Here is a 15,530-nt window from a genome sequence, read left to right on the forward strand (position 1 = left end):
GGGCTGTTGCAGCTTCTCCCTCCTGAGGGCCCTGCCAGCTCACCTCCACCTCCGGCTGGCTCCCACGTGAATGCACGTCACCTTGCTGAACCCCATGCAAAGAAGAGAGGGCGTTCCAGAAAGTGCTAAGCCTGTCTGCCATGTGTTCTCTCTGATGCCATCTCCTAACCTCTCCCCTTTCCTTCCCCTCAGCCACTCCAGCCCTGTCTGGTCCTCACACAGGCGAGTCTCTCACCTGAGACTTGGTGCCAGACTGTCTGTCTACAGACTGCTCTTCCCCCAGAGGGCTGCCTGGTGGGACCCTCGCTGCCTCCAGTCAGCCTGGCCACCTTCTCAGAGTGGCCTGCCCCAACCAACCACTGAGCAATGCCACCTGCCTCTGGGGTCTCGGCCCCTCTTGCCTGTTCTAATTTTCCTCTTCTCCCAAGGCACTCATCTCCTTTTAGTGGTCTGTGTATCTCATATCGATGTTCATGTTGGTTCCCCCACCCCTACAGTGTGAGCTCCCCGGGGGGACAGCTGCTGCTTCGTTCACTGACACATTCCAAAGAGCAGGACCAGTGGTTGGCACGTAGTGGGTGCTTCATAAACTTTTTGAATGAATGAACCAGTCTTTAAGAAAAGAGAACCTCAGCTGCAACATCTCTGCAGATTCCACAGAACTAAACAACTGGAGAGAAAGAAACACCCATGAGAAAGAGCAGCATGGCTCATGCACTGGCTGGTGGGAGAATCTCAGGTTCCACTGACCTTCAGTAGCATTTACCCTCAATTTCACCCACCCCTCATCACCCAACCTTTTGCTGACCTAGACTACATCCCTCTAGTGACCCTACGGGTTAGCAATGCCAAAGCAACCTCGTCGACAGACGTAGGCTGTCTGAGAAACTGCTACAACTGCTCAGTCTGGTCCCCCTTTCCTCTCTGTAAACCTTCAGCGTGCTTCAGTAACTCTGGTCCTTGGTCCTGTGAGCCCTCACGCAGTCCACTGTTCTGTCCCCAGGACCTAGAAACGGTCCTGGCACCCAGTGGGGGCTTTATAAAGAGTAGCTGAATGAATAAATGACCTACTTTATCATCAACTTTGTCCTTCCCTTACTCTCAAGTCTCTCACTTCCGACCTTGTGGATGAAATGAATACTGGAGACCCCCATGACTTCAGGCCAACCTCTGTCTCAACTCAGCCACATCCAGACCACCCTCCCTCCAGTCTGCAGGACACAGGGTCTCCCCAGTTAACCCCTTCACCCTCTTCTTGACACTTCCCCCTGGCTCAGCCTCTGCTCTCCTGCATTCAACTCCTCTATTGGCTCTCCTCCTGTAATTTACTAACCAAGTCAAGTCTCTCCCATTTGAAAAACAGTCCTCCTTCTGTACTTTGTGTTCTTCTGGCTAGTAGCTCCTTTTCTTGCTTTTCTTTCTACCTAACAATCTTGAAATAGTGTCTACACTGGCTCTTTCTTACTTTTCATTCATTTCTTTGTATGATCAGTATTTGCTTTCATCGCAGTTTTCGTCTCGGCTCTGTGTTCTGGATCAATTTCTTTGTACAGCTTTCCAGTGTCACTAATTCCATCTTCACCTGTGTCCAGTCTACAGTTTATGTCACCCATGGATGTTTTGAATGTAAATAAATATATTTTTCTCTTTCCAAAATTCCAAGTTTGTTCTTTTTCATGTCCAGCAGTTTCTGACTCATAGCTATCCATCTGTTATCTTTTTTCTTCATAACCCCCTGATTTTCTTTTTTTTTTGGGGGGGGGGGTGTTATTCTTTCTTCTTCCTCTTAGAGATCTTAAATACACTGATAGCAAACACTTTTTCAGATTTCTCTCTCATTTCCCTCCCATTTCTTCGCTTTATTGCTCTCTTTCATGCATTAGTTCTCCCCCTGTGCTCTGAGATTTGAGTGTGAAGCTCATCTTGAGCGTGAGCGCCTTATTGCTGCGGTTTCCTCTCTTTGCTCACCTCTCTGGGTCTGGCAGTTCTCTCACTGCTTCTCTCTGGCTCTGCCCTGCAGGGATGGTGCTGATCTAGTCCCCAGGCCAGAGCCAAACAGCTCCGTGACCAGGTGGGACTCTCTGTTCTCGCCCAGACCCAGGCAGGGGCTCAGCATCCATTGTTCCCTCGGAAGTGGCTGCAGCTGCTGGAACCAGCGCACTCGGCTCTGGGCCTCTGACACTTACTAGGGCCTTCTTGTCCATATTCTCCTGCAGGAGCTGAAAGTCAGCCAGCACCACCTCCTTTTGGTCCTGGAGCCTGGCAGGCCAGCGCTTCAACCCCACTTGGTATTGTGTGTTCCATTTTGTTTAGACCCATAGAGTTGACTTTTCAAAAATTTAAAAACAAAGCTCTCTGTGTTTAGAACAGAGAAAGTAGGGGATTTCTACATAAGCTCACTCTTCCGTACTGTCCAGGAGTCCTCCATTCGCCTCTCCGTCTACTGAAACACGGTTTCTCACCCATCATCCCACCAAATATTACCTGGACAAGATCAATATGATTCTACCTGTCACCAAATTTAATGCACAGTTTTCTGTCTTCAGAAAAAGTATCTGTTAATCTAGTTGTTTATCTTGACACTAGTATCACATTGACTTGATTACTGTAGCTTTACAATATGTCTTGAAATCAGTGTTACACTTCCAACTTTGTTCTTCTTTTCAACGTTGTTTTTGGCTATTCTGGGTCCTTTCATGCCATATGAATTTGAGAACCAGATGCCAGTTTCTACAAAAATGTTGGGTGGGACACTGGTATTCGATTGAATCTATAGGTCACTGCTTGGAGAATAAACACCTTAACAATATTGTCTTCTCATCCATAAATAAAGTATATTTGTCTACTTATTTAAGTATTCCTTCAATTCTCTTAGCAATATTTTGTAGTTTTCAGTGTACCGGTCTTCCTCACCTTTGGTCAGACTTATTCCTAAGTCATTTACATTTTTCGATGCTATTAAAATTGGTATCTTTTCTTAAATGTCAATTTCTAATTATTCATTGCTAGTATGTAAAAATACAATTGATTTTGTATATTGATATTGTATCCTGAAACCTTGCTGAACTCATTTACTAGCTCTAAAAAAAGCTTTGTGTGTGTGTGAGTGTGGATTCCTTAGGGTTTTCTATATAAGAGATCACGCCACCTGCAAACAAAGATAGTTTTACTCCCTCCTCTCCAATCTGCATGCCTTTTATTTCTCTTTCTTAACTTAACTGCTCTGGCTAGAACGTACAGTACAATACTGAGCAGAAGTGGCAGGAGTGGACATCCTTGTCTTGATCCTGATCTCGGGGGAAAGTTTCCAGTCTTTGACCATTAAGGTCTGATGTTGGCCGTGGGTTTCAGAGATGCCCTTTAGCAGGTTGAAGAAGTTCACTTCTATTTTCTCATTTTCTGAGAGTTTCTATCAGAACTGTATGTTGAATTTTGTCAAAAATTTTTTTCACATCTATTGGACTGATCATATTATTTTCATTTTTTAGTTTGTTAATACAGTGAATTATATTGATTGCCAAGTGTGTAATGAGACCTGGAATTCCTGGGATAAACCCTACTTGGTCATGATGTATTATCCTGTTTATTTATTGCTCTATTTGACTTGCTAAAATTTTGTTTAGAATTTTTACATTTATGTTTATGAGTGATAGTCTGTAGATTTATTTTCTTTTTAATGTCTTTGTCTGGTTTTGGTATGAGGGTAATGCTGGGTTTATCGAAAGAGTTAGAAAATATTCTCCCTTCTTTTCAATTTGCTGGAAAAGTTTCCATAGAATTGTTATAATTTCTTCCATAACCATTAGGTAAAATTCACCAGTGAAGCCACTTAGGCCTGGAGTTTTCTTTGTGAAAGGTTTTTAACTAACTCAATTTCTTTAATAGAAATAGGCTTATTCAGGTTACTTACTACTTCTTAAGTTTATAAATTTGTATATTTCAAGAAATTTATCCATTTTGTCTAATTTGTTGAGTTTATTAGCATAATATTTTTTATAATAATCCTTTATTATCCTGTAGAATCTTAAGTGATGTCCCTTCTACTATTCCTGGTATTGATAACTTTCGTATTCTCTCTTTATCCCTCTGGCAGGAGGTTTATCAATTTTATTATTGATTTTTTCAGTGAACCCAATTTTGGTTTCATTGATTTTTCTCTATTGTTTTTCTGCTTTCTATTCCATTGATTTCTGCATGATCTTTTCCTTTGTGGTTCCTTTCTTCTTTTTATTCTAGTTTCATAAAGTGAAACTGAGGTAATTGATCTGAGAACTTTCTTTTTTTTTTTCCTAATACAGGTGTTTAGTGCTATAAATTTCCTCTTAAGTACTGCTTAAGTGGCTTCCTACCAATGTTGACATGCTGTGTTTTCACTTCACTCAGTTCAAAATGCTTCTAATATTACTTTTGATTTCTTCTTTGATCCATGGGTTGTTTTGAAGTGTGCCATTTAGTTTTCAAATATTTGGGGATATCTTTGTGTTATTAATTTCTAATTCACTCTGTTGTAGTCTGTGTAACCTGAATCCTTTTAAATTTATCGAGATTTAAATATTTTGGCCAAGAATATGGTTTATCTTGGGTAAGGGTTCTGTGTGTACATGACAAGAATGTGTAGTTTGCTGTTGTTAGGTAAAGTACTCCAAAAATGTCAATTAAGTCAAGTTGTTATAGTATTGTTCTAATGTTCTACATTCTTACCAATATTATGTCTACTTGCTCTCTAAGTTATAGAGAGAAGGATTGAAATCTATGACTACAATTATAGATTTGTCTATTTCTCCCTGTACTTCTTTTTTTTTTTTTTTTTTTTTTTTAAAGATTTTATTATTTCCTTTTTCTCCCCAAAGCCCCCCGGTACATAGTTGTATATTCTTCGTTGTGGGTTCTTCTAGTTGTGGCATGTGGGACGCTGCCTCAGCGTGGTCTGATGAGCAGTGCCATGTCCGCGCCCAGGATTCGAACCGACGAAACACTGGGCCGCCTGCAGCGGAGCGCGCGAACTTAACCACTCGGCCACGGGGCCAGCCCCTCTCCCTGTACTTCTACCAATAATCACTTATTGACATATTTTGAAGCTCTGTTATTCAAGGCATAAATATTTAGTCCTTTTGATGAACTGACCCCTTCAACATTATTAAATTGCCTTTTTTGTTAATAATAATATTCTTTGTTCTGAATTCTACTCTGTCTGCTATTAATATAACCACTCCAGATTTCTTTTGATTAGCAAGCCTGGTACAGTCCATCCTCATTATTTACAGATTCCATATTTGCAGACTCACTTACTAGCTAAAATGGATTTGTAACCAAATGAGTACCTGTGGTGCTTCTGTGGTCATTCCCAGACATGCACAGATGAGCAAAAAATCTGAGTCACTGATGCTGAAGTGTAACAGGATAGCACTCTGCTTTCTCGTTTCAGTTCATACAAGGATGCCCAGGAAAGAGACGGGAGGCGGCAGGCAGCGCAGTGCAAGAAGCTCCAGCTCTGCGGCCAGTTGGACGGGTTTGAATCCCAGCTTTGTCACCTGTTAGTGGGGTGGCCTCAGGCAAGTCACTTAACACTTCTAAACCTCACTTCTTCTTTAAAAAAAAAAGAATCTACCAGGATAAGTTGTTTCTAGTATTTAAGATTATAATCTATGTGAGATACACACGCGCACACACGCACCTATTTCACTTAGGAGCAATAGTTCAATATTCACTAATTCAGTGTTCATGGAAACTTTATAGAACATAACTACAGTGAATAATGAGAATCAACTGTGTATCTTGTTCCATCCTTATACTTTTAACTTATTTGCCTTTTTATGTACTTTATATATATTTTAATATTAAAATCTGTTTCCTGTTCACAGCATATGGTTCAATCTTTTTTTTTTAATAATAACTGACAATCTCTGCATTCTACTTGGGACTATTTATACCATTTACATTTAATGAGATTATTTATATGACTAGCTTTAAATCTACAATTTACTACATGTTTTGTATTTGACCCATGTATTCTTTGTACCCTTTCCTCTCTTTTGGATTAACTTGAAGTTTTTGTGATTCCACTTTATTTCCTCTGTTGGGTCATTTGCTGTAACTCTCCATTTTCATATTTAGTGGTTGCTTACATCTTTAGTTTATCGTAGTCTACCTACAAGTGTTCCCATAACTCTTCAGATATAGCATAAGAATACTTACAACACCCCAATACAGTATACAGCATATACTTCTATTTCTCCTGTCCCAACCTTTGTGCATTTGCTATTATACACTTTACTTTTACATATGTTTTCAATTCCAAACCATGTTGTTTTTATTTTTTTAAATGGTTATAATTTAAAGATATCTAAATAATAAGAAAAAATCTTACATATTTATGTAGTTACCATTCATTCCTTTGTAAAGACCCACATTTCCATTTGGTATCAATTTCTTTCTTCCTAAAGAACTCTAACATTTATCATAGTGTGGGTCTATTAATGATGGAATCTTTTAGCTTTACAATGTCTGAATAATTCTTTATTTTGCTTTCATTTTTGAAAGATATTTGTGCTGGGTATAGAATCCTAACTTGACAGATTTCTTTCTTTCAGTTCTCCACTGCCTTCCCACTTGAAGTGTCCCTGACAAGAAATCTGTCATTGTTATTTTTTTCACACTTTACATAATGTATCTATTTTCTCTGGCTGCTTTTAACATCTTCTTTATCACAGACTTTGAACAATTTGACTAGATTTTGCCTTGGTGTAGTTTTCTCCATGTTTCTTGTGCTTGGGATTCACCAACTGTTGTTGATTTGTGAGTTTGTAGTTTTCAACAAATTTAGAACAATTTTGGTCATTATTTCTTCAAATAATTTTTCTGTCATGCCTCTTTCTCCTCTACTTTGGGGACTTTAATCTCACGTATATTAAGCCACTTGAAATCTTCCCATTGCTCGCTGATGATCTGTTCAATTTTTTTTTTTTGAGGAAGATTAGCCATGAGCTAACATCTGCTGCCAATCCTCCTCTTTTTGCTGAGGAAGACTGGCTCTGAGCTAACATCCATGCCCATCTTCCTCTACTTAATATGTGCGATGCCTGCCACAGCATGGCTTGCCAAGTGGTGCCATGTCCACACCTGGGATCCAAACCAGCGAACCCCAGGCTGCCGAAGAGGAACATGTGAACTTAACTGCTGCACCACCAGGCTGATCCCCTCTATTCATTTTTTAAAGTTCTCTTTTATCTCTGTGTTTCATTTTTCAGAGTTTCCATTGTTATATCTTAAAGTTCACTAACATTGTCTTCAGCAGTGTCTGACCTGCCATTAATTCCATCAAGTATATTCTTGGTCTCATGCACTATAGTTCTTATTTCTAGAAGTTTGATTTGGGTCTTTTAAATATCTCCCATGTCCCTACTTAACATTCTAAGCATATAGAATGCAATTATGAAAAATGTTTTAAGGTCTTTGTCTGCTAATTCTAACTTCTGTGTCAGTCCTGGGTTGGCTCTGATTGCTTTATCACTCTATTGCCCGTTACGTGTTCCTGCTCCTTTTCATGCCTAGGGACGACAGCACTGACAGCACTGGTCCTTCTTTCATTTTTCCTGGCTTTGGGTAGTTTCCTCACATGCACATGCTGACTAGTTCGCAGTATACTACTCAACAGGGATGCTCTGCATCCTCTGGGCTTTCCCTCCCTGTGCCACAGCCTGGAACTTCTCTCCAGGTGTGTATGCTGGGCCCATCTCTTTGTTTCCCATCTCTCGCACATCACTGTTCTTGGCTTTCTAACATCTGCCGTCTTGCAAACTGTCATTTTATATATTTGTCTGTTGTTTTTTAGTTGTTTCCAGTGGGAGGATAATCCTGTCCTCATTACCTTAAGCAGAAGTCTAGCTTTATCTTTTAGACACAAATATCCGATTACATCTACTATTTAAAACCCTCTAAGGTGCTCCACTGCCCTTAGGATAAAGACTGAAATTCTTCGACGTGGTCTACAGAACCTTCATGCTCTGCCCCTGTTTACCCTTCAGCGCCACCTCAAGGCCCTCATCCCCTTGCTCTCTCGCCCTCCTCTTGCTCTCTCGCCCTCCCACGCTGGCCTGCTTTCGGTTCTGTGGCCCCAGCCTCTGCCCGCATCAGCTTCTCCCATGGCTGCACTGTCACCTTACCCCTGCGGAGGCTACGCTCTACTCATCTCTGAGATCTAAAAGGAAATGTTGGCTCAGCAGAGAAACTGTCATCAAAACACTATACTTCTCCTTCCATGGCTTTTGTCTGAGTTTATCAAACTAACTAAAGTTACCCCAGTAAGGGCTATGGTCTTTCTCAACACATGGCTCTGTCCTTGCTGGTCCCTCTGCTGGGACTCTTTCTCTGCTTTGTCTCCTCAGATAGTTCCTATTTGCCCTTGAGGAATCAAGGCAGCATCACCTCCTCTTGAAAACTTTCCACAAACCCCTCCCTATTTCTCTCCCACTTTCCTCCCCAGTCTGAACGCGATCTCTCTCCTGCATGCTTTAGTACCCTACAGATGCCTCCACCACAGTGTTTTCAAAACTCTCTTATAAGAACTGGTTTTCTTATCCTTCTCTCTAAGTGGGGTTAGAAATGGGGTCTATCTGGTTCTTCTCTGTGTTTTCAGACCCTAGCAGACTGCCTTGTGTGTCTCTAGCTCTCTTTCAGTGCTTTTATGCTGGTGAACACACAGCTGCACAGGGCTCTCGCCCCTGCCAGACACTGATATGAGGATGTCTGGACCCCAGCACTTTACAGTGAGAGCTCTGCCCTTGGGAAAAGGAGCTACATTAATCAAGTAGAACAAATCATATTGGATGTTATGGGCAATGCAATTACACCTTTGTGAGACTGCCTGCCTTTAGCTCGAGATGAGAACATTGATGAAACACTTCTCAACCGCCTGGGCTGGGTTTGCTGGAATGGGCAATTATTGCACGAACAATCCATTACTTGTACTGTCAACAGTGTTTTTTCTCTCTTGAAATGCAGAGTGAAGTGGAAAATGCTGTGGGAACTCAGTGGCATTTAATTCACTGGTATGACGCCACAGGAGCCATTCTTTAACGTGGCTGTGACAGCAATAGTGTGGGGACAGCATTAGGTTGGAATGCACTGGGAAAGCTGTTTTACCCATCCTGTGCCTCACGCTTCCCATATGTAAAATTAAACTGCTGGAAGAGAATGCTTGTCACACCGTGGTGGTTACTATGGTGATTGATGACTGAGGCGCAATGCGGTACTGCCCTAGCCATGCCCATTTCTTTTGATTCTGCTTGTTATTTCATGGAGGGAGAAATGACTGGCAGGCCCCATTTTCTTCTTTGAATTGAGGAAGTTGCTAGGAAGGTGTGGCATGGAAAGGCCATTATACTGGCATTTTGTGCAGATAACCCAGGGCTGACATGCTGGGCTGTTCACTCTCAGAGGGACAGGGCTGCCGGAACCTTCTCTGTCATAGCACACAGGAAACTCTTGTATGACATGCTGGGGTAAGTGGGTGAGATTGCATAACGAGAAGGGACCTGGTGGGACGTTAGCTTCCAGGGCCCGGAGATCAGTATCTCTGTGTACTTCTGACCCAGCTGAGCACATCAGCAAGCTCTGCGGTGCACTCACTGGGTCACTTGGCTACTACAAGGCTGTGTTCCCAGCTACAGGCTCCCAAGAACCACCATCAGGTGAGCTTGAGCCATGCCAGGGCACGGCTAAGAAGGTAGTGGTTGGGGCCAGAGATGGGACACCGGGTGATACTGCTGCAGAGCTCTTTCAGTAAAAGACAACTAGCTCCTCCCCAGGGCCCTGCAGGCAAGAGCTGCAAAGACACAGAACTCACTCTTGGCTAATTTAAACAAAAAAGAGATATATGAAAGACTCTTAAGTGCTCACAGTCTGGGGTGGCAGAGGCAGTCCTGGAGGCTCTGTGACACTTCCTTGGTGCAGACCCACCACTGCTGGACACAGGCACTACCCAGCATGAGGCTGGGCAGTGGGCATCAGACCCACCCTGCACCCACGGAGGATCAGGCTATAGACCCTAGAATTGCACCCTGCACCCACTGACAGTTGGGTACAGGACCCCAGAAGTCCAGCCTGCACCCACTGACAATCAGGCACGGGACCCACGAAGTCACGCTGCTTCCCCTGAAAAGCTAGATGTTTTCTCTACCACCTTCATCCCCAAAAGGCATCCACGTGGCCTCTCCTGTTGTCTTCCAAATGGAAGTCATGTGCAGGTGTATCTGTCCCCAGTTTAGATCACAAGTCTGCAGGGTACTTGCAAGGCAGGCTAGAAGAGCAGGGTCTGCCTTCCACCAGGGATGGCAAGATTCACACATGGGATGTGAGCCCCATCTCGGGAGGCTGTCCCAAATCAGCCAGCGGGCCACAGTGTGACCAGCACCCACTGTACCTCTCAAAACTGCATGTCATTAACTTCCCCCACAAGCCAGTCCCTTCTAGTCTCTTCTAGGTCAGGGAATGCCATCGTCATTTTCCCAGTCAACTGGTTCCAGAAACCTGGAAACAGGACGTGGTTCCTTGCTTTCCCTGAGCACTTCCATCCAGTCCATCCCCAAGTCATAACCATCCTGCCTCCTAAATATCTTGTTATTTTGTCCCAATTCTGCAACCTCACTCACTGGGTCCAGGCCCATTGCCATCTCTCACCTGAGCACAGCAACACCTTTCTAGTGGCTCCTGGCCTCAGGCTGTGCCACGCCAACTCCTCCTCCAGCCATGCCTGGTGATATTGGTAAGGTGTCATCCCTCTGGCTTAAAATCCCTTGGTGGGTCCCCACTGCCTTTAAGTGAGAATACACCCCTAGATCGTTGGTAACAATTTATGTTGACTTTTTTGACTCTCATGCATTGAGTACTCTAATAATATTCTTATTTCTCTAACAGAGAATAAAAATAGCTAAATGTACTGAATACATACTAGAGAAGCCATTCTGGATGGTTCTCACACAACGTCCTCAGAGGTAAGTGCCATTCTACAGAGGAAGAAACCGAGGCCGTGGCAATTACGGCAGCCCCAGCATTCAAACCCAGGTCTGCCTGCCTCCCTGCTCCCGTCCCAACCAGGCATCTGTTTGCTCTGTCTTTACTGAATTGCTTGCAGCTGGCTGAGCAAGAATGCGCTTGCTCCCACTTCTGTTGGTCTGACTATCCTCTCCTCCAGCTTCAGAGGGTGCCCTTCTTTGTGTTCCTGCCTGTTACTTTGCTGCTCCTTGTGGGATGGACCTCTGTGAGAAGGCTTTCCCATCCTCCCAGCCTCCATCACATCCCACCCTCCTGCACAGCCGCACGGCCCTCCCAGACAGCTGCTCAGTCCGTGAGAGCGGAGAGCAGAGACGGGTCCTGTTTTGTTAGCAGGCACGCTGACTGAAACGGACCACACTCTACAACACTCAGGCTGGTTTATATCACATTCAGGGTTCCCTCAAGGGCTCAGCAACTCTTCCTGCCGCGTGCAAGCCCGGACTGGCATCAGCATGGCAATGTGCAGGCCACCTTCCCCAAGGAGTAATCAGGTGAGCAAGTGGCATCTAACCCCCCCCCCCCCATCACAGGGACTTGGGGGAAAATACGGCCCTGGCTGCGCTAAGTCCCATCTCCACTTTTCACACTCAAGAAGACGCTTTCTGGAGCACCTGTAAAGGGTCATCTTCTGGTTGGCTAGATTCTAAGAAACAGTGTATTTTATTGCTCCAAAGAATTCGTGTTTGTTTTGTCCTTTGAGCCTTACTTTGAGAAGGGAGAGGATTTCTGAGAGTCAGGTTGGGGTGTGTCATTTAATGAAATTCAGAGTTCCATCCCCCTGTCCGCTGTTCCCTTCACTGCACAGTGACAATGTCACTGGTTCTGTGGTTTCAGGAGGTCACTGGAGTGGGCTCCCAGGAGCATCACGTAAGTCAAGCTCCAGTAGTTCTTATTAGCTCAGTGTTAAGCTTCCAAGTAAGATGTGTTTACCTTCTCTAGGCCTTTAAGATCCGCCCCATGATTTCTCTTCATCTCACACCACACTGGGAGCAAGCTGGATTTTCTTAAATTATGTCAGCCTGGCTATTGATCAAGTTGGCATGAAGGTGAAGGATTAATGACCGGCACTCTTTCTAGCCTCAGAGCATTTCAGAAAGGGAACACCCAGGATCTGGGTCTCAGTCCCAGCCTGGTCAGTGAGATGCAGCCTAACTGGGAAAGCCTTAAGGGCCTGGCACGGGGAAGGCCTGTGCAGCTGAGGCACCCCTGCTCACGGGGGCATCCGGAGGCACCAATGTTAATCCTATTAGTCCACGCAGTCCTCTTGCTATAATGAAATGTATAAATATTTGTGAATTCTCTAATCCATTTCAGCTGCCAGGATAGGGTAATATGATAAGTCAATAAATTTCCCAGAGATCAGCAGAAGCTTGTGATTCTGATAAGCAAATACAATTTGCCCCACCATGGACTGCTTGAGACCTGGGCCAAAATGTTTCTCACATTTTGTGTCCCTGAGATACTCCCTTGTCAAGTTTTTCAGCAGAGTGAGATCCCCAGGGGTCTGGTGCGTACCTGTGGGGATAGTGCTCCGGGCCTGGCTGGCCGCCGGCTGTGTTGAGTGCCGCAGACAGCTGCCCATCGCGGGAGAGGCCGCCTGGTGCTGGGCCTGGGCCTGGGGTGTGGTCAGGGGAGGGGTGGGCCTGGTGGCAGTGGCTGGGCTGCTCAGACTTCCACCGCCTGGGTGGATGGTTGCGGCCATCCCTTTGGCCAGTGGAGACCCTCCAACCACATTATTCCGGGGTGGCCCAGCCCCTCCTACGGGAACCCTGAGGGAACAAAGCAGAATTAAGTCAGGCGAGGGCACAGACGGAACCAGGCCACACAGGCCAGCGCGAAAGGCCCGTCCCTCCCTGCTGGACCTGAGAGATGACAGCATGTAGTCCAGGGGACAGATCCTAAACCAATGCCAAGACAATCCTGGTGGGCAAACCATGCCCAGGGCTTGAGTGCGACAGCAGGGCCCCCTTTCTAAGACCTTCACGGGGCTAACTCTCAATGTGAATATCTAAGAAATAGCAAAAGAACCCTGAGAAACAGACAAATGACCCCAGCCAATCAAACATTTTGTACCAGAGCTGCTGCCTTGATTCATTCTAACAAACAGCTGTGTGTCCCCAGACACATCCAGGAGGGACGATGACTCGGCCACACCCCACGGGGCTCGGCATGTGATGGCAAGGGACAGCAAGGACCGGTCTCTGTCTGGACATGGCCACCTTCTTGCTTCTGCTGGCCTCTGGGAAAGGGCACAGACAGACAACGTCCTTCCGAGAGATGTCAGGGAACTGGCAGTCTCAGACCAGAAACAGATGCCCTTTCACCCCGGAGCTTCCAGAAGAAACCAGTTGAGAGTGCAGGGCGTCAGAAGTCAAGAGGAGCACAGCCACTCTGAGATGGGCTTCACCCCTTCGTCCCGTACGCATGTCCACCAAACGTACACACCGGCCGAGGGGTTCAAGGTGTGGCGGAGTCCGGGGCTTGGAAGCTTCTGTGGGTTCACTTTCGGGGGATCAGACGTCTTCCAACTGTCCAGGAGTCAGGTAAACTCCCTCTCTGTCCCCTGAGGACCTCAGTACCTCAGTAGTGAGACACAGGTGGCCGCGTGCAGGAGAGAACAGGCGCTGCCAGGCCTGTGGCCACTGGGCTGGTGGGCGGGCCCCGCCTCCAGGCTCATATGCCTGGGCCGTGACCTCACTTGGGGAAGAGCCATGTGCCACTGAGTCAGCGCTTCTGCACTGCAGCCGCGGGAGAAGGGTTGGCCATTCCAGGGCCGTGGGACCACGGGGTGGCACCTTCTTCCTTAGCCCTTAGAGCTGCCCGAAGTCCCCTCCCGCGGGAACCGTTGGCCAGCCTGCCAAAACCATGAATGTTTTTAAATCACATCTGCCACCTGTTGAACTCACTTTTACCATAGGAAATAATTTAAAAAACTGAATAAAGTGGGCTCACAAATTCCGGGCCTTTGCAGGAAGGGCCGTCAGACAAGGGGTGAGCGAGCCATCTCCAGGCCAGCGCTGCTCTGCTTGGCGCTTTGAGAACTGTGAGGCGGCGTAGCCACCAACACAAGGTCTAAGCGCTAAGATTTGCATGGCAGCCTTGCTCCAAAGACAGCAGAACCCGAAGGCTGTGTCTTCAGTTTATTTGCGTGTTCTGGAGTGTTATCACAGGGCTGTGCCAGACAGGGTTCCATGAGTGAGACTGACAAATAAAATCAAGCAGCAGACACTTCATCCCAGTGGAAAATTCTCAGACAACTCTGGATTACCTCTGCAGTAAATTCCTAAAATTCCCTTTTGTATTTTATAAAAATAATAAAACAGAAAATTTCTAAAACACAGGAACGCACAAGGAAGAAAAGAAATTTTAATTACTCATAATGCTACCACTCAATAACAACTGTTAACTTTTGAGAATATATAACTTTTCCTTTTCATATAGGCCTATGTGTGTGTTTTATGCATAACAGGTCTCTATGTGATGACACAGAGGCTGGGGAAAGACAAGCAAAACCCAGTTCAGAAGGTGAAACACTTGCCACGCAGACCTCTGGTTCAGGGCTGCTCGGAGCTCACAGGCCAAGCCCCGCGGGCAGGGGCCCTCGAAGCCTTCTAGACGGTGTGTTTGAGTGGCCCCTCAGGCAGTGACGTCAGCTGCTGGGGGATGTGGGGCAGCTCCCCCTCTCCCAGGCAGTGATGCCCTCACCTGGAGACAGGCGTCACGTAGTTTCCTGGGAACACCCCAGAGAGCCCGGTCCTCAGGGACGTGCCCTTGAACCAGCCGTCCTGGCACTTCTCAAGGACACGGTACATCTCGCCCTTGCGCAGTTCCAGCTCGTCACTCTTCTGGGGCTTGTAGGCGTAGAGCGCCAGGTACCTGCAGGCAGAAGAAGCAGGGCCCAGGATGAATGGAGGCTGGCGGGGCGGGCAGGGGCGCCTGGCATCACCTGGTCACATGTGAGCTCATCTGTGGATGAACCCAGCCTGAAGAGAGCAGCCGATGCCGTGAGGCTTGCACAGTGCATCTGACCTACTGCTCATGATCAAGCAGCCAGGCAGTCACAGGGGCCCCCAGCACGGCCACCACACATCTGCAGACCCGGGTCCTGGGAGGACCCACGGGGAGCGGACAAGCTTCCGCTTTGTGATGCTGGTGCCCACGATCCCTCCGCAGCCCTTCAGGGGCCTGGTAGGCGGGCACTTGGCACCACCTTCCATCTGATAGCTCAGTGAGGCTACACGCCTCCTCCAAAGCCCTAGGGATGGGTCAGAACTAGATCCCTGGGGACCAGGAATTTGGGCCTGATCATTTTTTTCTAAATCTCATGGTCATGAGAAAACTTTAGGGAAAATGGAGAGTGAACTAAGTAGGTCTGTGTGGGTTTCCTTCATCTGGTCTGACTCCGCCCTGGCTTGCCTGCCTGGCTCTTCCAATCAACCTGAGCCTGGAGAGAGCTCAGAAGCCCTTTTTAAAGAAAA

At 46.1% G+C, this 15,530-nt stretch overlaps 1 protein-coding gene across 3 annotated transcripts in view; it reads right to left on the reverse strand.

Moving 5' to 3' along the window:
- Positions 1-15,530, reverse strand: part of SH3RF3 (SH3 domain containing ring finger 3) — a 345,250-nt gene that overhangs the window by 59,125 nt on the left and 270,595 nt on the right. For all 3 annotated transcript variants that reach the window (XM_070571921.1, XM_070571922.1, XM_070571923.1), the window contains 2 exons: positions 14,758-14,928; positions 12,568-12,821 (listed from right to left, as the gene is read on the reverse strand). In XM_070571921.1, the coding sequence (XP_070428022.1) occupies positions 12,568-12,821; positions 14,758-14,928 (425 nt within the window). The remainder of the gene's footprint in view (positions 1-12,567; positions 12,822-14,757; positions 14,929-15,530) is intronic.

The sequence above is a fragment of the Equus przewalskii genome, chromosome 14 (genome assembly GCF_037783145.1).
Source record: "Equus przewalskii isolate Varuska chromosome 14, EquPr2, whole genome shotgun sequence".
Classification (NCBI taxonomy): domain Eukaryota; kingdom Metazoa; phylum Chordata; class Mammalia; order Perissodactyla; family Equidae; genus Equus; species Equus przewalskii.